The sequence below is a fragment of the Podarcis raffonei genome, chromosome 8 (genome assembly GCF_027172205.1).
Source record: "Podarcis raffonei isolate rPodRaf1 chromosome 8, rPodRaf1.pri, whole genome shotgun sequence".
Lineage (NCBI taxonomy): Eukaryota > Metazoa > Chordata > Lepidosauria > Squamata > Lacertidae > Podarcis > Podarcis raffonei.
The window spans coordinates 24,529,960-24,551,759 of NC_070609.1; the positions used below are offsets into that span (position 1 = coordinate 24,529,960).

At 46.6% G+C, this 21,800-nt stretch overlaps 1 protein-coding gene across 2 annotated transcripts in view; it reads left to right on the forward strand.

Moving 5' to 3' along the window:
* Positions 1-21,800, forward strand: part of CATSPER4 (cation channel sperm associated 4) — a 34,305-nt gene that overhangs the window by 8,742 nt on the left and 3,763 nt on the right. Inside the window, exons 4-15 of one of the 2 annotated variants that reach the window (XM_053398592.1) lie at positions 394-495; positions 1,852-1,949; positions 3,838-3,958; positions 4,375-4,508; positions 7,147-7,339; positions 9,737-9,951; positions 10,506-10,668; positions 12,056-12,133; positions 13,830-13,880; positions 15,871-15,915; positions 17,701-17,745; positions 19,750-19,827. In XM_053398592.1, coding sequence (XP_053254567.1) covers positions 394-495; positions 1,852-1,949; positions 3,838-3,958; positions 4,375-4,508; positions 7,147-7,339; positions 9,737-9,951; positions 10,506-10,668; positions 12,056-12,133; positions 13,830-13,880; positions 15,871-15,915; positions 17,701-17,745; positions 19,750-19,827 — 1,323 coding nt within the window. The remainder of the gene's footprint in view (positions 1-393; positions 496-1,851; positions 1,950-3,837; positions 3,959-4,374; positions 4,509-7,146; positions 7,340-9,736; positions 9,952-10,505; positions 10,669-12,055; positions 12,134-13,829; positions 13,881-15,870; positions 15,916-17,700; positions 17,746-19,749; positions 19,828-21,800) is intronic. The other variant, XM_053398593.1, reaches the window with a different exon arrangement.

The following is a 21,800-nucleotide window of genomic DNA, read 5'->3' on the forward strand; positions in this document are numbered from 1 at the left end:
GGTTTTCAAACAATTTTCGGAAGCCGAACATCCAGTGCAGCTTCGATTGGCTGCAGGACGCTCCTGCAGCCAATCAGAAGCCACGCCTTGGTTTTCAAACGGACCGCTGGAACGGATTAAATTCATAAAACCAAGGTACGACTGTAACTGTAAACTGTTTGTTGTTGTTGTTGGTTTTTATTGATTTGTTTGTTGCTTGTATAGGATATCTTGTTTTTTAATGTTTGATGTTTTGTTGTGTTTTATATGTTGCAAGCCACCCAGAGCCAGATGGGCATGATATAAATTATTTATTATTATTATTATTATTATTATTATTATTATTATTATTATTATCATTTATTATTAACCTAGGGAGACTGCCAACTTTGTTCTTTCCTTCCTCTACTGTAGAAATACTTTGGGTTCTTCTCAGCCATAGATATGATTGTCATGTCTCTCCTTTTCTGCGAAGTAATCCTCAACTGGTACTATGGCTTCTCCTTATATTGGAAGGTGAGAACATGGCACCTGCCTCAGTGCATAGATTAGCTTTGTCTACGGGTGCTTAGTTACTCTCAAGAGAAAATAGGGTGTGGTGGCTGTGGGAAAAGGCAAATTCCATGCTAGGGATCCTTAGGAAAGGAAAACAAAATGGCTGACACCATAATGCCATTGTACAGATCTATGGTGCAACTATGTTTGGAGTACTGTTCTGGTCACCTCACCTGAAAAAGGATATTGTGAGTTTGGGAAAAAGTTTCAGGAAAGGGCAACCAAAATGATCAAGGGGACTTCCTTACAAAAAATGGTCTCAATGTTTAGAACTTTTTAGTTTAGAAAAAGGGCACGTAAGAGGTGATATTAACCCTGGTCTCCCAGGTCCTAGTCCAGCACTCTAACCACTACACCACACTATGGCTTTATACTATGCTAAGGCGTGCAGAAAAATGCATACTGTATATTAGAGGGAAAATGCATTTAAAATGCATTATAATAGGGGAAATTGCAAAACTGCATATAAGATGTGTGTATTAAGAGAAATTTGTACTAAAATGCTGGCGAATTTCACACTGACTTAAAAAAATAATAATCACAAACTGATGCAGAAATGTGGAGAGCTGAACTTAAGATGGGGGAAATGACAATTTGAGATAAACTGACACCCCTATCCCACCCCTATGCCCAACATCATCCTGAGGTTCTTCAAGGAAGACTGGTATCACAGGAGTGTGCTGGTCAGTAATAACACAGTTCAAAGATAGAGTAAATTCTTTATTAACAGATTTGATTGAGTGTCAGGCCTAATGAGCAGAGCAGCTCATTCCCAGTGGTCTTCCTCCATGAAAATCAGTTGCCAAGACTTTTTCCAAGCAATCAGAGACAGCAGCTTCATGCAGCCAATCTCTCCTCCCCCCTTTCCATGTCCCTTCCGGTTCTGGGAGAAATGGGGGGGAGGGGTTTTCACCTTAGTAGGAGATGGAGACACCCCTGACTCTTTGCCAGCCTGACTCATCTCTGCCTATTGGCCTCCCACATCCTACTCTCCTGCTTCAGCTTCTGCCTCTGTTTCTTGACTGCTCTCTGCCACAGACTCTCCCAGCTCATTAAGCCCTGTCACTTCTCCAGCTTCCAACACCTCTTCTTCCCAAGCCTCTCCCTCTTCTCCTTCTGACCACTCATTGTTGTCCCACCGTCACTTGCCGGGCTCTGAACCTTCTTCCCTAAGGGGTTCCCCAGCTGGTTCCCTCCACCATTCCTCTGCATCCAACCAGTCCATGACAGATGGGACATAAATGTGGGAATTAAAATAAATACATTCCTTTGAGATCTTCCACATGACACTTCATTGTTCCCTGTTTCTTAACTCAGGATGGCTGGAACATAATAAATTTTTTCATTATGCTGCTTCTGTTCCTTGGCCTGATCTTTACCGCACTGAATGACAGAACAATTGTCCACATGCTCAGGTAGGAATGGAGGGCTGTCTTTGTTCCCAAAATTCTTAGGAGGTGTTGTTGTTGCTGCTGCTGTTGCTGTTGTTATACTCCTAAAGGAGCCCAGAGCAACATAAAAGGGGGGGGGAGCAGCAAAACAATATTATTAGAAATAAAAATAAACATCTAAACATGTTTAAAATCAGTCATACATCCTTGTAGCTTGAGATGTAAGAAGGAACCATCATTTTCTGTTCTGCCCTGTTATCATTACATACAGCTCCGTTTCTTTTCTGCTGCAGTTCATATGGTGCTAAAAACGACGTTATGCATCTTGCTGCCCATTGCGTGGCAAGTCCCCACGCAATGAAATAAAGACACAGGACACATTATTTAAGGTTAATGGGCGTAAAAGGCCACAACTTTATTGATTGCAGGAATTGAGCATTATTGGCTTAGGTATTGGTTCCTACCAACTAACCGGCTTCAGCCCAATTGCATGAAGACCGGTAAGGGTTAACCACTAGTGGGGGGAGTCCTGCTGAAGTACGTCAACTAGGATCCCCCCCCCCGGGGTCACCACTCGGGGGCGTGTCTTAGGCCCACACCTCCATAGGCTTCAGACAGGGCAACGCCCCCCCCCCGAATGCTTTACCGGACTACCCTTTGCTTTGGGGGAAGGTGATGGAGCTTCCTTCCCCCCTTCATTTGCATAACAATACCCTTACCAATGCCTAACTGCCAATACCGTGAAAGTTGTGAGGTTTGCTACGAGGTAGGCAAAAAAACCAAATGGCTGGTGCCAATTTGCCAAGTGGAAAAAGAAGCTGAGCTTCTGTAACTTACATTGCCATTATATTATTCTGCCTCAGACATTTTCAGTGCCAGATAAATGCAGCAGAAATGGCAGGGAGGGTAACGTAATCCATGATGCATTGCTTTGCGGATTGAAAGCCACAGCAGCAAATGCCAAAATTTGGTGAAGTGCATCCACCAAATTGAGTTCTGTTCTGGACAATGGGATGAATAAGCGAGCACCAGCAGTTCCTGCTCCTGTTTCCATTTTGGGCAGAGTTCTTCCACATGCCTACTCATGTCCCATGATTTCAAGGTTATAGGGAATAGTTTTTTGCTCAGCAGTCAAGCACCTGGGTGAACAGGGGAGCTTTTCAGTTTCTACTGAATGTTAATCATGAGGGAGACAGATGCGCCTTACCAGGCAGGGCATTCCACAAACGGGCAACTGCCACTGAGAAAATGTGGGCTGCATGCTCCATTCATCCTCTCTCATGAGGTCTGCACTCTGCACATGGTAGAGAGAGGATCCAGGTTGGTCAGATGATTTGGCCTAACACTTAATTTAGCTCTTCATCTAGGGGTTGCCCATAGTGAGAAGGGGATGTTGGACTCAATGGGTCATTGGCCTGATCCAGCAGGCTCTGCTTCTGTTCTTACATCACTTCTGAGCAAGTGAGTAGTGAGATGTACTTTTCCGAGCACAATTCAAAGTGTTGGGGCTGACATTTAAAGCCCTGAACGGTCTTGGCCCAGTATACCTGAAGGAGTGTCTCCACCCCCATCGTTCAACCCGGACACTGAGGTCCAGCTCCAAGGGCCTTCTGGCAGTTCTCTCACTGCGAGAAGTGAGGTTACAGGAAACCAGGCAGAGGGCCTTCTCAGTGGCGGCGCCCGCCCTGTGGAATGCCCTCCCATCAGATGTCACAGAAATAAACAACTATCTGACTTGTAGAAGACATCTGAAGGTAGCCCTGTTTAGGGAAGTTTTTAATATTTGATGTTTTATTGTGTTTTTACTATTCTGTTGGGAGTCACCCAGAGTGGCTGAGGAAACCCAGCTGGATTATAAATAATAAATTCTTCTTCTTCTTCTTCTTATTATTATTATTCCTCTGCTTTCCAGAGTCATGAGACTGATGCATGTTTGCACCATGGTGACTGGTCTGGCACGGATGATCCAGGTGATCCTGCAGTCCATTCCTGACATGGCTAACATCATGATCCTGCTTTTTGCCATCATGCTGGTGAGATGCTGTCAAATTCCTCTTAAGTCAGGGTGCAGTGCATGGGAATGAACTGAGATCCCTTCTGTCTCCTACATCTTCCTACACCCACTCAGTGCTCCTTCATTTTGTTCTTTTCTTTTTCATTTGGCAATCCAGGCATATGTATGATGTAGGAATGAGGGATAAAACCAGTTCTGTTTGCTTTGAAGTTGACCCAAACCAATTCACACTTTGCAAAACAATACGCAAACTGAAACAAAGGCAACTTCGAAAGTTGCGTTTTTCTGAGTTTTTCAGTGCGGCTCACCAGCAGAGGAATGTGTACAAAAATGCCAGTGCTAGGGTAAAGTGTGCCTAAAAATGCATATGTTAGTGCAAATAAAACCCGGGAAACTTCCTTATTTTTGCATCACCGTTGCTTTGTCATTTTGCAGGTCTTCTCTGTGTTTGGTGTTACCCTCTTTGGAAGCACGGTCCCAACGCATTTTGGGAATATGGGGACTGCTTTGTACTCCCTGTTCATCTGCATAACGCAGGATGGGTGGATTAACATATATGACGACTTTGAGTGAGTAGCTTGCAAACCATGCTCAGCCACAATGAACAAGGGTCACTGGTCTTTTCGGTAGTGGCACCCGCCCTGCGGAACACCCTCTCATCAGATGTCAAGGAAATAAGCAGCTATCTTATTTTTAATAGGCATCTGAAGGCAGCCCTGTTTAGGGAAGTTTTTAATATTTAGTGCTGTATTGTTTTTAACACTCGATTGGGAGCCGCCCAGAGTGGCTGGGGAAATTCAGCCAGAAGGGCGGGGCATTATTATTATTATTATTATTATTATTATTATTATTATTATTATTATTCCAAACAAGAGGAAGTAGTGAAACCAGATGCCTGCAACTTCCCCAGCTGCAGTGAAACATGCACCTCCCATTTTGGTCTCTACAGCCACAGCAGGTGCTGTGAATCTCCAACAGTTTAACTCTACTTCTGATGGTGCACACTTCTGCTGTCTCTCGAGACAGGCGGATGCCAACAACTGGTTCTTCATTCCAAATGAGAGGAAGGGCATCATGCCAATAAATGATGTTCTGAGTTGCAGCCATGTTAGGCTCAGCATAGTCTATGCTGACTGGTAGCAGTTCTTCAGGGATTCAGGCAGGGAGCATTTACAGCTTTACCTGGTAATGTCAGGAATTGAACCCAAGACCTTCTGTGTACAGAGCAGGTGCCATTCTACCAAGCCCTTCCTCAAGCTTACTGTCCCCTACGGTCCAGTAAAATCAGAAGAAATCCTAGAAAAAGCTAGCAGGTGGGACCTAGACTAGGTTAGTCCAACCAGGACTGGCCCTATCGTTAGATAAAGTGGGGCAGTGGCCTCACATGGCAAATAATGGTGATCATAGATTGTATAAGCCAGGTAATTGCCCTCATCATAGGAGTCAATTCCTATGATAAAATATTATAATACTTTATATTATAATATTATATATTGTATACTATATAAATATATACATACAGTTGTACCTTGGTTCTTGATTGGAATCCGTTCCAGAAGTTTGCTCGACTTCCAAAAACATTCGACAACCAAGGCGCAGCTTCCAATTGTCTGCAGGAGCTTCCTGCAGCCAATCGGAAGCCGTGGAAGCCCTGTTGGACGTTCAGGTTCCAAAGAAGGTTTGCAAACCGGAACACTCACTTCTGGGTTTGCGGCGTTCAGGAGCCAAAACATTTGAGTTGCAAGGCGTTCAGGATCCAATGTACGACTGTATATTATATTTGAGGTGGTCCCCTCACATATTTTATTGTATTCTAATATATTAGAATACAATGAAATATATGAGGGGGCCACCTTCCCCCAAGTTGATGAGCATTGCTGTTCAAATGGTATGTGTGCACTGTGACATGTGATCAGTTATGTGGGGCGGGGCTTACCTACCTCCCCCCATATTTTGTTCAAGCTGGTACCCCTGACCCCCACTGATGGTGGCTAGTTGCAAAAGAGGGACAGGGCTTCTGCACATTTAATAATAAGCTGTATCTGCTGAAATTCACTCTTCTCAGCAACTTAAAGGGGCAGGAGACCTCCCTTCTTTTCTTCACCAGGCCATTCTAAATGCATCCCAGATGACATTTAGGCTGGCAGTGAAAACATTCTCCTCCTGGGTGGCCTTGATGTTCATAAAGAGATGACTGAAGGCCTTAACTCTGCTTCTTTTGATTTTAAAGTTTTTAAAACTTTTAAAGTATTTGCTTTTGTTACTTGATGGCCATTTGACTTGATTTAGTTCTTTTATGTAAATTGCTGCATTTTTTGGAGGGAGTTTCCTTTCTTAGTGTTAGAAAAAGAAGTATAAAATTGATTTGATGAATAGTAGAGGGCTGGTCCCAGGCTCATCCACACTGACCTTTTGCCCCACGCTTTCTAGGCACAAGTCTGTGCTTTCCTGGTCCACGCCGAAGTGCTCTTCTCTCCTTTTGTCCCACTGCTTCCCCCAGGAAAAGCTGCTCTTTAATGCTGAATCAGAACAAACAGCAGTTGGGGTTCCCCATGGATTGCCGAGAATGTTGAAGAGCCGGTCTTCACTGGGAAGTAGGGGAGGTGGGTGAAGCTCTTGGACACAGATCGGAAAAGTACAGACCTGCGCCTAGGAATCGCAGAGGAAAATTAGTCTGGATCAGCCTTCAGACTGACATCAGAGCCCTAGATCAGGAATGAGGAGCCTGGTGCCCCCCAGACACTACTGGACTCCAAATCTCATCAGCCCCAGCCAGCATGGCCAGTAGTCATGGGATGATAGTCTAACAATATCTGGAGGGCCTGCAAGGTCCCCATCCCTGGCCTAGAGAGAAAAGGATATGGGAGCCATGGCCCCATCCTCAGAGTAGGGCCAAAGGGTTCCCGCCCACCCGCTTTGGTGATGAATGTTATGTACTGAAGTTCTCACCCTGGGCCAGCAGGGGGATACTGTAGATAGTTTTCACTCAGGTCCACATATGCAAATAAGGGATTGAAAGTGACGTTCAGTGATTGGATGGTTACAGAAAATGGTTACTGTTGCATTCTAGTGGAGCTCTATATAAGCAGGCTGGCTGAACCCTTCAGTTCTGGGTCTGTGAATAAACAAGAGCTCTTTGAAGAATCGCTGTGTCGTCTGATATGTTCACCCACAACTTAACAATGCCATTCCTTCTTTCCTTTACAGAAAGGAAGGTCTTGCTTTGGAGATAGGCGGGGCTCTCTATTTTTTCATCTTCATCACGTTTGGGGCCTTCATCTTTGCAAATCTGCTTGTGGCCGTGGTGACGACGAACCTAGAACGGTCTGTAAGTGAATACAAAGAGAAGAAGCAGTCGGAAGCTCATATCCCTGTCAATATGGCCGACGCTGGAATGGATGTGAGTATTAATTCAAGGGTTGGAGAGGGAAGCCAGGTGGGAAATTGGCACAGAAAGATGCCATTTAGGAGCCTAAAAAAGTAAAAAGGCCTCATTCACCAGCATTTTACTAATACAGTATACCCATTTTGGCATGGAATTTTGTTTAATATTGATTTTTTTGGTATGCTTTTTTTGCATGTATACACATTTTGCTTTTTTTGCAATATAGAAATTTTGGTATGCAATTTCGTTTAACATAGACTTTTTTTGTCTGCCTACTATAGACTTCTTTTGTATGCAATTTTGCCCAACGTACACAGTTTTGCCTAGCCACTTCCCCCAATGTAAAACATGTTATTTTCACTAATATATCCATTTGTAGGCACACTTTCCCCTCAAAGATGCATTTTTGTACACATTACTCAACCAGAAAAGTACATTGAAAAATTCAGAGAAGTGTGAGTTTTGAAGAGTTGGCTGTGTTTTGGCTTGCATATTATTTTGGAAAGTGCGAACTACTGTATTTTTCGCCCTATAGGACGCACCGGCCCATAGGACGCACCTAGATTTGGGGGGGGGGAATAAAGGGAAAAAATTATTTTCCCCCCCAGGCGCGGGGCTGGGGCGGGGGAAGCCCGAGCTTCCCCCTCCCCCAGCCCCCAGAACGCGACCCAGAGCCATGCCGAAGCTGCGTGCAGCTTTGGCATCACTCTGGGAGCTTGCGGGGCTGGGGGAAGAGGAAAGCCCGAGCTTCCCCCTCCCCCAGCCCCCAGAATGCACTGCGTCTATCCCGCTGTCCCCCGAGTTTGCGGGGCTGGCGACGGGGAGGAGCAGGCTTCTCCCCCCCGCCAGCCTTCTAACCAAGTCGGGGGACAGCGGGAATGGTGCGCTGTGCCTCTCCCGCTGTCCCCCGAGTTTGCGGGGCTGGCGACGGGGAGGAGCAGGCTTCCCCCCCCCGCCAGCCTTCTAACAAAGTCGGGGGACAGCGGGATGGCGGCGTTCCACCTCCTCACTGTCCCCTGAGCTTGTGGGGCTGGCGGTGGGGCTCTCCTGAAGCCTGCATTCGCCCCATAGGACGCGCACACATTTCCCCTTCATTTTTGGAGGGGAAAAAGTGCGTCCTATAGGGCGAAAAATACGGTACTTAGTTTCAACTTGCACGTGAACTGAATTTCAGCCCTATCCCAACTCTCAGCTTTATTCAGTTTGCCCTTCAACATCAATAAAACAGACACAGTTATATTGTCTGAACCATTTAAAAAATATTTGCAATCAGTCCTGTGGAATTCTTTGATGGAAACCCTAAGGAGGGAGACTTTACCACTGAGCTATATGGTTGTTCCCTCCTCAGGGTTCCAAGATTCTGGGTGTGATTCTCATGGCTGCCAGCCAACGTGGTGTAGAGGTTAAAGTGTCAGATTAGGACCTGGGAGATCAGGTTCACAGCCTCACTCTGTGTCCAGGGCAGCTGTTTACCAGCTCCATCTGGTATTCAGGCTGAGACCCTACCTGCCCGCAGACTATCTCGCCAGTGGTGCATGCTCTAGTTATCTCTTGCTTGGACTACTGCAATGCGCTCTATGTGGGGCTACCTTTGAAGGTGTCCTGGAAACTACAACTAATCCAGAATGCGGCAGCTAGACCGGTGACTGGGAGTGGCCACCGAGACTGGTCTTGAAAGACCTACATTGGCTCCCAGTATGCTTCTGAGCACAATTCAAAGTGTTGGTGATAACCTTTAAAGCCCTAAACAGCCTCGGTCCAGTATACCTGAAGGAGCGTCTCCACCCCCATCGTTCTGCCCTGACACTGAGGTCCAGCGCCGAGGGCCTTCTGGTGGTTCCCTCACTGCGAGAAGCCAAGTTACAGGGAACCAGGCAGAGGGCCTTATCGGTAGTGGCACCCGCCCTGTGGAATGCCCTCCCATCAGATGTCAAAGAGAAGAAAAACTACCAGACTTTTAGAAGACATCTGAAGGCAGCCCTGTTTAGGGAAGCTTTTAATGTTTGATGCATTACTGTATTTTAATATTTTGTTGGAAGCCGCCCAGAGTGGCTGGGGAAGCCCAGCCAAATGGGCGGGGTATAAATAATAAATTAATAAAAATTAATTAATAATCAGGGTTCACAGCCTCACTCAGCCAGGAAACTCCCTGAGTGATCTTGGACCATCCAGTGCCTCTTAGTCTGACTCTACTTAATAGTGTTGTTGTGAAGATAAAAATGGGGAAACAGAGAACACATATGCCACTTTGAGCTTCTTGGAGGAAAGATGGAATATTGAATGGAGTTTAAAAAAAATGTATTTCAATCCAGGGAGACAACAGGAATAAAAGCTCAGTGGATTGGGGTGGCGCCTGTCATTTTATGACACTGGAACAAATACAGGGACCTAACGATATTCCTCCTTGAGCAGGAAGGCAGTGATGATGATGTTGAACCAAGTCACCAAGAACCTCTGCATGTAAGAGAGGTCATGCGTGCTACACCCATGGTGCACCACCAGAATTTGCTTAGCCTTGGGAACTTGGGCAACCTGAATGAAGGCACCTGCGAAGAACTCTGCGTTGTCCTGGAAGCAATCCATGAGAACCTGAAGGCGTACCGGGTGATCCGGGATGAGATTGACCAGTAAGTCTTGCCTGTTCTCCTGAAGGTTGAGAAGCACCTCAAATGTCACTTCCTAACTGGAAGAGCTGACTTGACCCCATCCCCAAAGCCAGAGTAAGGCAACCTGGTGGCCTCCAGGTGTTTGTTGGACTCCAACTCCTAGCAAACCCAGCAAGCAGGGTCAGTGGTCCAGGATTATTGGAGTTGTAGTTCAGCAGCATTTGGAAGACACCCCATTGACCCTTCCTCTTGAGCTATGACCCGTCCCAGGGAAATCTGTGATCCTGTTACTTTTTTCTTTTTCTTTAAAGCAGCTAAAGTGGGTGGAGCAAACTGGACCAGGAGTGCAGCAGAGGGAGGGAGGCTTTTAAATTCCTCCCTAACTGCTTCCCTGACCTCCCCTTCCCCGCCCCCCAGGAGCTGCTATTAGTCACATGTATCTCAGGTGTCAAAGGCCAAGGTAAAGAGATATGTCTTCAGCATAGAATTGAAACTATAGTGAAGGTGCCAGGTGCACATCTTCGATGGATGAAGCAAGTCTCCAGCATTCTTTCTTCTGTGGTTACTCTCCACAGAATAGTCGATGAAGTGAGGTCCATCAAATTCAATGTAGATCAGGAGCAAGAGGTGGTTCTGCGAAACATCCGTGGATCTAACATCTCGGAGAGTATGCTTAATGCGGATCCCATGCAACCAAAGAGTGGCGATCTTCTCAGTGCAATGTTTAGCCTGGAAAAGGTATGGTTGCTTTTTCATGCCTTTGAAGGCAATGTGGGGAGCAGGTCATTCCACATCAATCAACATTACTTCTATCACAAGTCATTCTCCTCGCTCAAGGGCAGCCAAGGTGCTGCCTTCCATTTGTCATTGGGCTCCAACTCCCATCAGGCCCTGTCAGGGCCAGCCCACACATAAGGCAAGGTGAGGTGACTGCTTCAGGTGTCAGGATCCACAGGAGCAGCAGATCTCAATGTAGATACTCATGCCCCCCCTCCTTGTTCCTGATGTAGATATTCACTCACCCCTTCTTCCCTGGGGGGAGAGGACACCATTTTGTGGTCCACCTCAGGTGCCTTGGGCTCTGTGGTGGGTCTTGGGAAACTGATAAAAAAAAACAGAGCTTGCAAGCCCAAAGTCCTAGAGGAGTAGAAAGGAACAGGTTGTATGTCTTGCACTGTTGGAAAGGGACTGGGAAGCACTTTTGTCTGGTGAGCCATTATGCCAACAGGCCCATCTCTTGGCATCACACAGCACAGGTAGGTTCAAGCCTATCAGAATGCAGTAGGGCTTGAATGCGCTCTGAACAGAAACAGCGTGGAAGGCAAGAGCTGCTACCAAGGAGCTATCAGGAGTGCATGGCTTAGAACACATTCCCAATTGTCGCTTTGCACAATTGGGGCTGTTTAAATTTGGCACCCTGTTGTTTTGGCCAGCCTTTCAGGCCTAATTTGGCCCATGGGCTGAAGGTCCCCCTCCCCTGTGGTAGAAATCCTGTCCTCAAACCCAGTGGGCTTCAGAGAGCCTGCCCGACCACATGCCACACTCTTTGAACCCATTCACACTCTGCATCTAGAGCAGTATCATGCTGCTTTAAAGAGTCATGGCTTCCCCCAGATAATGCTGGGAGCTGTAGATTCTCATGGATGTGGAGAGACACTTATTCCTCTCATGGAATTACAATCCCCTGAGCGATTTAACAACTAGTCCCTCTTCCGAGGGAACCCTGGGAATTGTAGCTCTGTGGGGATTCACTGGGGGAAACCATGGATGTTTAAAGTGGTATGAAGCCAACTGCATCTAAATCTCAAGGTCATGGGTTTGAGCTCCACATTGGGCAAAAAAGCTTCCTGCATCGCAGGGGGTTGGACTAGAATTTATTTTGGGGAGCCAAAGACCCCCCCAGGAGTTGGCTCCTATGCACAGACCTCTCATTTGCTCCTGCTTTGGCTCACCAAACACCTCCATCTCTTTTACACATCGAAATGGACACAGGCACATGTGCTGGGTCCCCAGTCTAGACATGGCCACTCTGGACCTCTGTGGCCCAAGCCAGCAACACACACACCCACACCCAAAAAATTCTCTCTTAAGATTGCCCTCATTCTTTGCCTTCTTTCTCTGGCAGATAAGCCCGGACGTGGAATTCCAAAAGGGAGGGGTGAAATCAGCCGCCATGAGAGTACGGCGGCAGTCTGTGACTCCGGTAGGTAGATCAGCAGCTTGTGGTCCTTCTTACGTACCGCAGAAGAAACAGGTCCAAGGGGAACTTCTGCACACAGTGCAAAGTTAGACTATGGAATCCCTACCTCCTCCTCGCAAGAGGCCATGACGGCCACCAGATTACATGGTGTTAAAAGAGGATTTGATAGTTCCAGGCTATCAATGGAGACAAACTTTGATGGCTATGCTCTGCTTCCTCTGTCAGAGGCAGTAATATTCTGAATGCCAGTCGCTGGACGCCACAGCGGGGGAAAGGGCATTTGAGCTCAGGTCCTGCTTGCAGGTTTTACACCGGCATCTAGGGCTGGGCAGTTTTCAACATCGTGATGTATCACAAGCTAACCATTGTGATATACCGATATAACATGACCTCAAGGGCTGGGGCTGTGGAGGGAGGGAGGAAGGAGGAAGAGCAATCTCCCGGTTGGGCTGTCTGCCCTGGGGTACCCAGCAATCCCAGCAATTGCCTCTTGCAGTGGCTGGGCATGAATGCTTTGTTTTAAAGCTCTGTCTGGTGATATATTGTCATTCTGAAACAGTTGTCGCAATCTGAACTTGAAATCAGTTTCAGACAATTTCTTGATATACCACCCACTCTGGTCGGTCACTGTGAGGAGAGGATCCTGCGTTAGGTGGCCCATTGGCTAGATCCAGCAGGCTCATCTTAATTTCCCTTTCCGTGTTATGTTCTAAGTGGTTTACATTCTGTGAAATCACAACATATATATATTATTATTATTATTTATTTACCACTTAATTATCGAAACCTCTAAGCTACATACATAAAATACTCATTACAATACTGATATAATCAGATGTGTTGCTCTGTCCCAGTTCCTGCCACTTGATCCAGAAGCTGCAGTTAGTGTAGCTCTTTTTGGTGCTTGCTAAAAACATTCCTTTTTTGACAAGCCTGCTGCCAGAAGGCCGGCGGTTCGAATCCCTGCGACGGGGTGAGCTCCCCTTGCTTGGTCCCTGGTCCTGCCAACCTAGCAGTTCGAAAGCACATCAAAGTGAAAGTAAATAAATAGGTACCACTCCAGTGGGAAGGTAAACGGCATTTTTCTGCGCTGCTCTGATTCGCCAGAAGCGGCTTAGTCATGCTGGCCACAAGAGCTGGAAGCTGTACGCCGGCTCCCTCGGCCAGTAAAGCGAGATGAGGGCCGCAACCCCAGAGTCATCAGCGACTGGACCTAATGGTCAGGGGTCCCTTTACCCTTTACCTTTACTCAGATGCTTAGAAAACTTAAGCAATTTTAATCTGGTTTAGTATTTTAACTTTTGTATGTTTTAAAGGAGAGTTGTAAATTTTTCTTGACGTTACTGTTTTGTTTTTTGTAAAACACTTTGAGGGGTTTTGGCTGTTTGTTCATTTTTTACAACTGAGTGGTGTACACATTTTATGAAACAAATAATAAAACAGCAGGTGGAAAATGTATGCAGATTTATCTTCTTTTTCAAAAGGCATTTCTTCTTTTCTGGCAAGGCACAAACAGTGACCCTGGAAGAGGAGAACACCAAGCTGGGATTAATTGGTCATCTCTGGATACCATTTAAAACTCTCCCCCCACCCTCACCCACAAATAAGCTAGTCAGGGTGCATAAAGCTTAAATAATATTCCATCAGCTGCACTCTTTTCCCTACTCATGTTTCGTATTTTTCTTGTTTCTCCAACAAGGTGGAGAAGGCAACCAAACCTCCAAAGCCTGAAGCTCATCGGTTGAGTTTGGTAAGACTTAAGAAACCTATACTGTGGATGCTATAACATTCATTATTCATATCAACATACAGCTTTCCCATGTGTTCCTGTGAGGGACAGAGAGGGTTTTCAAGCTGCTTGCTGAGGGCCCCTCTAGACTGGAGTGAGGGTGTTTGTGGGTGTCTTCTGCAACATTTCATTGCTGCAATAACACTGCATTGTTGTTGTTTAGTCGTTTAGTCATGTCCGACTCTTCGTGACCCCATGGACCAGAGCACGCCAGGCACTCCTGTCTTCCACTGCCTCCCGCAGTTTGGTCAAACTCATGTTGGTAGCTTTGAGAACACTGTCCAACCATCTCATCCTCTGTCGTCCCCTTCTTCTTGTGCCCTCCATCTTTCCCAACATCAGGGTCTTTTCCAGGGAGTCTTCTCTTCTCATGAGGTGGCCAAAGTATTGGAGCCTCAGCTTCAGGATCTGTCCTTCCAGTGAGCACTCAGGGCTGATTTCCTTAAGAATGGATATGTTTGATCTTCTTGCAGTCCATGGGACTCTCAAGAGTCTCCTCCAGCACCATAATTCAAAAGCATCAATTCTTCGGCCATCAGCCTTCTTTATGGTCCAGCTCTCACTTCCATACATCACTACTGGGAAAACCATAGCTTTAACTATATGGACCTTTTATACGGCATCATCAGCGCATCATTCCACTTTATCTTAAATGCTTCTCTGATGATACTCCTTTATTGCCACCTGGAGGGGCACTGTGGTTATGATAAGTGATCACACATTGCAAGATCTCCCACGATGGGAGAGCAGCTGCCCGTCCTTCGCCATGGGTTCTGACAAGATTCACAAATTGTGCAGAGTGATCAGAACGGTGACAGAAGCTGGAGGTTCTGCCCTTGTCCCCCCCCCCCCCACACACACACTTTGGAGGTTACGTTCACATGGAGCTTTGAGGACCAAAGATGGCTTGCACTCCAACATGCTCTGTAGGAAAAGAGAGTAAGACAGTCCCTGTATAAAAGACAGCCTCCAATGACCTCGGTGCACAGGAACCAGACCGAGGCTTGCAAATGTCAAGAAAGGGATAAATGAAATAGAACAGAAAACCTCAGCTCCTTCAACCACATCCCTGACCTTGATTCTTACTTCCCACATACAGTAACCCTCTTTGAGGGTGTTCCCAGTCTATGTGTTTGGAAAATGTGTGACTGGAAAATTGGGACATTCATGCCAGCCTCATACACCAATGTCCACATGTCTACACAATGTCTAAAGGGGAGCACGTTCAGCTATAAATGCATAGGCTCCTCTTTTACTCATTCATTCATTCATTCATTCATTCATTCAATATCCCACCTTTCTCCCAGTGCAGGATCCAAGGTGGCTCACAGCATAAATCAAAACAGATAACTAAATACAAACAATTTGAATATATATATATATAGAGAGAGAGAGAGAGAGAGAGAGAGAGTAACCCTATTAAAAACTGAACAGAAAAACCTTCCTCCTCCAAATATAAAATTAAGAACATCATCCATCTGCACAAGACACTGCCACAACAGCCAGTTGGTGGTCAAAGACCTTCCAGTGAAAGGAAAGCAGAGAGGGCCTAGCTCACCATGGAAGGGAGCTCCACATTCTGGGAGCCACCACCAAGAAGGCCCTTGCATTGTTGCCAAATTTTCCTGTGAAGGTGGCAGGGCTGAGAGAAAAGCCTCCCTGCAAGGTCTCAAACCCAGGTGGGCTCCTATAGGGAGGTATAGTCCTTCAGGTAGCTTTGACCCAAGCCATGTAGGGCTTTGTAGGTCATCCCCAGCACTTTTCAGATGGGGGGTGTGCCGGGGTGGAGCCAGCTGGTGTGGTCCAGGCTTTTCCCTCCACACCCTCCTTGATTGTAATGGGTTGGGGGTGGCTTTAAAAGGTGGTTGTGGCAGAGCCAACACAAGTTTTCTTTGGCAGCACACTTTCCCTTATACCTTGTGTTTCTCTTCTTTGCTCCACCACACTGTAGCCATCAGAGGCTCCACCGAAATCTTCGATCCATCGGTTGAGTTTGGTAAGGCTGTAGAAACGTATCAGTTAGACGATGTACAGTTGACACCTTTTTGGTGCATGCCTGTGAATGGCATAGCAGGATATTAAGCTGTTTGGCTTAGGGCCGGGAAGGGACCAAGTCAAGCTCAGCGCCGTCATGTGGTGGCATTTTGGTCATCTTGAGATCCAGTGGATCCAAGCCCACCATAGTCACTCCCTATTCCTGGAGTGCCCAGCTATGGGGTGAAGTCTCCCAGCAGTACTTCATACACACCCCTTGCCCTGGTAGTACTTCCAGGTGGCTGGGGGCAGCCGCCGAGACCACATAACACCGGTCTTGAAAAACCTACATTGGCTCCCAGTAGGTTTCCCAGCACAATTCAAAGTGTTGATGTTGACCTTTAAAGCCCTAAACGGCCTCGGCCCAGGATACCTGAAGGAGCGTCTCCACCCCCATCGTTCTGCCCGGACGTTGAGGTCCAGCGCCGAGGGCCTTCTGGCGGTTCCCTCATTGCGAGAAGCAAAGCTACAGGGACCCAGGCAGAGGGCCTTCTTGGTAGTGGCACCTGCCCTGTGGAACGCCCTCCCACCAGATGTCAAAGAGAAAAACAACTTCCTGACATTCAGAAGACACCTTAAGGCAGCCCTATTCAGGGAAGTTTTTAATGTGTGACATCTTAGTGTATTTTTGGTCTTTGTGGAAGCCGCCCAGAGTGGCTGGGGAAACCCAGCTAGATGGGCGGGGTACAAATAATAAATAATAATAATAATAATAATAATTATTATTATTATTATTATTCCACCCAGTACTTCTGCTCCCTTTCAGCAGGCAGAACCAGAAACTCCACACCAGTGGGAAAACACCAACACCAGTCCATGGGGCTGTGGAGGCTAGTGGAGCTCCCTTCACTGGATGAAGGGAAACCTCTACCTCAATCAGAGCAGTGAATTGAGGGTGTTGGATCGCACCCTTACTATATGATTTCCCTCAATACCAGGGGTGGAGAACCTCTGGCCTACCACCAGTCCATCTTGGGCAAGCTTTGCCCAAGAGGTACAGACTAGGAGCCTTTCCTCAGCTTTTGGATGCGACTCCCCCATTTTACAGATGATGAAGATCTGGGGAAAGTGGAGGCTGCTCCATTAGGGAAATAGGGGCACTGCCCCACGTAGCTGCCTGCCTTCTTACTTACAACCAGTCAGAGGGTAGCTCTGCCTGTGATTGGCTCCACTGGCCAATGGTTTCTCTGCCTTCTGCCCTACCAGTCCCAATGGGCACAAGCCAGTACTGACTGGGAAGCAGAGCAATAAACGGACATGTTGGGGGGAGCAGAATTGTGTCGTGCAGACAATACTGAGCAAGATGCAGAGGGTCTGATTCTGCATACAGCAGCACCCTATGTCCCCATGGTTTCGGATATTCATGACATGTTGGATTGTCATATCAGAGAGCTGTCACATGTGAATGTCAACATCTAACTTTGGGCATTATAATCCCCCATGCATGTACCGTCATATCAGAGATGGTGTGCTAAGACAAGGGTGTGAAATGTTTTGCAAAACCTTTTACTGGATTCTTTTTTTTACCACATTTTTATATTGTGCATTTACGTTTTGCTTGTGGTTTTCCTATTGTAATTTAATGGTGTTGTTACATCAAAAGCATATAACTTAAAGCCATAATAAAAAAAGAGGGGTGTGTGTTTTTGTCTTCACACAAGAAGCCAAAATGAGCTTCCTTTGCCTACGCGCTTTTCCTTATTTAGGTTTTCCATTTTTCTCTTCTTCTTTTTCTCCACACCCCCAGCCGGGACCATCTGTATCAAAAGTTCCAAGTACTCAGATGACTTTGGTAAGTCTGTAGAAACATATATTGCGGAAGATACCACTTTCATTATTTACTCCCTTGGCAGCCTTTTAGTGCATGTGGATGAGTTGATGAAGAGGAGTTTAAAACTGTTTGGCTTTGTTAATTAAACCCAGGGCACAACGTCCTGCTTCAAATGTCCTTTGTCACCTCAGACTGCAGATGAGGAAGCGAGGTGGGGAATCACAATTTTGGATACTGCCCTAGGTAAAATAAATAAAAGCCTTCAGCAAAAAACAAAGGCACCCCGGTTGTCACATTTCCATCCCCTCACATGAATTTCAAATTCTCACCATTTAGATAACACGACATCTGGTGTGGGAAAGCTTTGGCCCTCTAGACATTGCTGAACTACCACTCCCAGCATCTCTAGCTGTTGTCCATGCTTGCTTGGGCTGGTGGGAGTTGGAGTTCAGCAACATCTAGGGGGCTAAAGCTTCCTGACACCTGCACTAAGGGCCCACCCACACCCCCATCTTAATGTGGGTTGTGAAGCCCTTGCACCTCCTTTAGTTCCCTCTCTGCCGTGTGGCATTCTCCTCCAACGACCACTGTCCTCCATTTTCATTCTGGGGGTGAGGCAGGGGTGGGACCAGAGAGGTGAGAGGACTGGATCCTAAGCCTGTTCCACTCAGGCACCTGATCTAGCAACCTGGCCTAGACCAGGCTTAGTTTAAAGGCTTAGTTTTCCCTTTGCCAGGCTTTAGGGAACAGGGTTTGGATCTGGTGTAACATTACACTGGATTAAGTTTCGCCAGCTTGGCTTATGCCAGCTTCTTGTGCATAGGATTGCTCCCTTGGTCAGTGTGAATTCTGTTCTATGCCACAGGCACTGGGATGAGGGGGTAGAATGGACTGTCTCGCTTCAAAATCCCACAATGTAGCAAACAAGAAAAAAACAACCACCCTGCAGGTAGAAACCTGCTTCATTGGGAGCAGCTTGGCTGCACTTTTTCTCCCTCCTGTGCTTGTTCTTTACTTGCATGGAGACACAATGCTCCCCATGTCTTGTTTTGTTTTCAAAGGCATACTGAGAGATGGGGAAGCAACCAGCTGCTATTGGACTGCAAATCCCATGCCACCCCTAACCACTGGGCACACCAGCAGGGGCTGATGGGAGTGGAAGTCCAACACGAATCAGTATGGCATAGTGGTTCAGGTGTTGGCCTGGGACAGGTGTGGGGAAGCTTGGCCCTCCAGATGTTGCTGAACTACAATTCCCATCAGCCCCAGCAAGCATGGCCTGGCCTGGTCTAGTCTCAGACTATTGTAAGATCAAACAAGTATTACATGGGAAACAGCTGCTTTTAGAGATCTTTCAAAACATGCGTTTCCCCTAGCTCCGGGAACACAATGGAGGCTGGTTCCTTTGGGTCAATGGAGCACTGCCCCAACTTCAATATGCCCCCTTCTGCCTGCCTTCTTATTTACAACCAGCCCAGGGTGGGGTGGCAGCACGGCCTGTTAGCTTCCTCCTCAGCCTAAGTGTCACCCTTGGAGAAATAATCATGGAGGGGCGGGGACGGGGACCAGAATCAGTTGGCTCTGCCTGTCATTGGCTCTGGCCCTACCTACCACCCTGTCAGTTCCAAAGGGCACCAGCCAATACTGCAACAATGTGAGTTGTAGTGCAAGGAATGGTCTCTGCATGAAAAGAGCATTTGGAAGCCTCTGATCTTTGACCGCCCTGCGTCTTTGATGGCCTCTGGTGGCCACAGGAACTAGATTTTATTGGGTGTGGGGGGGTAAGAAAGTGCAGGGAGGGGTGCAAATGCAATCAGATGTATTTAACAGAATCCAGGGAGCCTCTGGAGCTTCAGCCCCATTCCAGCCCAACCCTCAGTGCTGCACATTAGGAGCCAGGAAGAACCATTGTTGGAAGGGATCCCAAGGATCATCTAACCCCCCACGATGCAAAGAGTTTTATTGCTGCCTGTGCACATTCTTACTGGTGTTTTGCATTTTCTTCCTTGTTTCTCTGTCCCCCAGCCACCAAGCTCTGAGGACAGCAGCCGCAAGCCGCCACAAAGCTCTGAGGACAGCAGCAGCAAGCCTCAGGATAGCTTGGTAAGAATGTAAAGCCAAACACTGCAAGATGAAACAACATTGGTCAGCAATCCCCTATGCAGCCTTTCACAGTGGATGCACATCTCTCTTGTCAAATTTAGCAAAGGAGAAAGATAGGAGATAGAATAATTTTTTTAAAAAAAAAAGTACAGGGAAAAGTATAATAACAACACCCACAGTCAGCTCGCATTGAGAATGCAGTAGCGACCAGTACTTCCAGCTAAAATTGGACATAAAAATTGTTATAAGCCTTCCAGATGTCCAGAGAGGAACCCACGTGAAATTGTTTACAAAAATATATTCAAATGTAGCAAGGGCAGTGAGGTCCTCAGACCATTGCCTAATGGATGGTGGGCATTTATCCTTCCAGGCTTAAAATTTAAGTCTCCTGGCAACCACAAGACCTCACCACATTCACTTTTGCTGTCTTGCTGTTTATCCTCACACAACAGGAATATAGTTAAAAAGAACACGGTCATCCTCCAAATGTCAAAGGTTTGGCCAGTGTAAGATTTATATGGACAATAGCTTCAGACCAAAAATAATATATCACTCGACATGCCTTGATGAGGCCTTGTCAGCACTGAACTTCCAGCACCTCTCTGCACAAGAAAGTGCCTTCCTATACAAATGTTGTGAAGTCCAAGCGACCAGAAAGAACCATTTTTGCCTGTTCAGTCTCTGTTTCATATCTAGAGAAGCCATGAAGCTCACCAGGTGACTTCCAGCCCATTGCTGTATCTCAGCCTAAGCTGCCTCACAGGGGTCTTGTGGGGATAACCTGAAAATTCAGAGAGCCATGAACACCACCTATAGCTTCTTGGATGAAAAGTGGGATATCAACGTAACAAATGTAAAACATAAATAAATATAATCAATCAACCCATGCCACTCGTCCCCAATTCAGAATGGGACCACAGCAGAACGCAAAGGGTTAAAAATGTCCAGAAATATAATTTTAGTTTTTATACTGGCAGCATCTCAGAATTCTGTTTTGTTTTTTTTTAATTATGGGATTATTGTTGCCATTTGTAGGTGTTTGTTTTTCATGCTGATACTGTATTATTTAATTTTGTGCTCTATTTTATTTTTTAAACTGAATTGGACATAGAATCATAGAATTCTAGAGTTGGAAGGGATAATGAGGGTCATCTAGTCCAACCCTCTGCAATGCAGGAATCTTTTGCTCAACGAGGGGCTCGAACCTGCCTCTCTCAGATTAAGAGGACTAAGTTAGTACGTGACTAATGAATGTAAAGAATAGATCCATTTTTAAAATGAAAGCCCCACCACCACATGGCCTGGGGTCCAGCTGGTGGGGGGGGAGGAACATCTACAATTCTACATTGTTTGTGACTAGTGTTAAGCTTTCCACTCAACTGGCAAGGTCAGGGAGCTGTCCAGTGAGCCACTGATCAATAGGTTTCAGATAGCAATGGAGCTGTCCAGCACAGCAAGATAAGATGCTGCATCAGCAGTGGTTAGACCCTCAACTAAGCAGCCCTACAGCTAGCTCTGCTGTTCCATCCCTAGTCTTGTGGCCAGAATGAGAAAAGGCTGTCTAAATCCATCTGACATCAGGACCCATTAAAAGCAGAGGAGAGCAGGAACATCTGAGATAAACTAAGGTTACCAGATTCCCCCCCCCCCAATGAATCTAGGGACACTTTTCAACTTCAATAGGAATGATAGGATTTTGTCAGGGGACTGATTTGTAAATCCAGGTACTGTCCCTGGGAAACGGGGACGTCTGGTAACCTTAAGATAAATGCTTTGACCCATGGACACTTTCCCAGTCGTACAGGGAAGTCCAAAGGGTGCCTCCTTGCTTCGGAGAGGCATTCACTGGCTTAAAGAAGGACTGGGGGACCTGTGCTTCTCCAGATATTGTTGGACTCCAACTCCCATCAGCCCCAGCAAGCATGGGCAGTGGTGAGGCATGATGGGAGTTATAGTCCAGCATCTGGATGGCC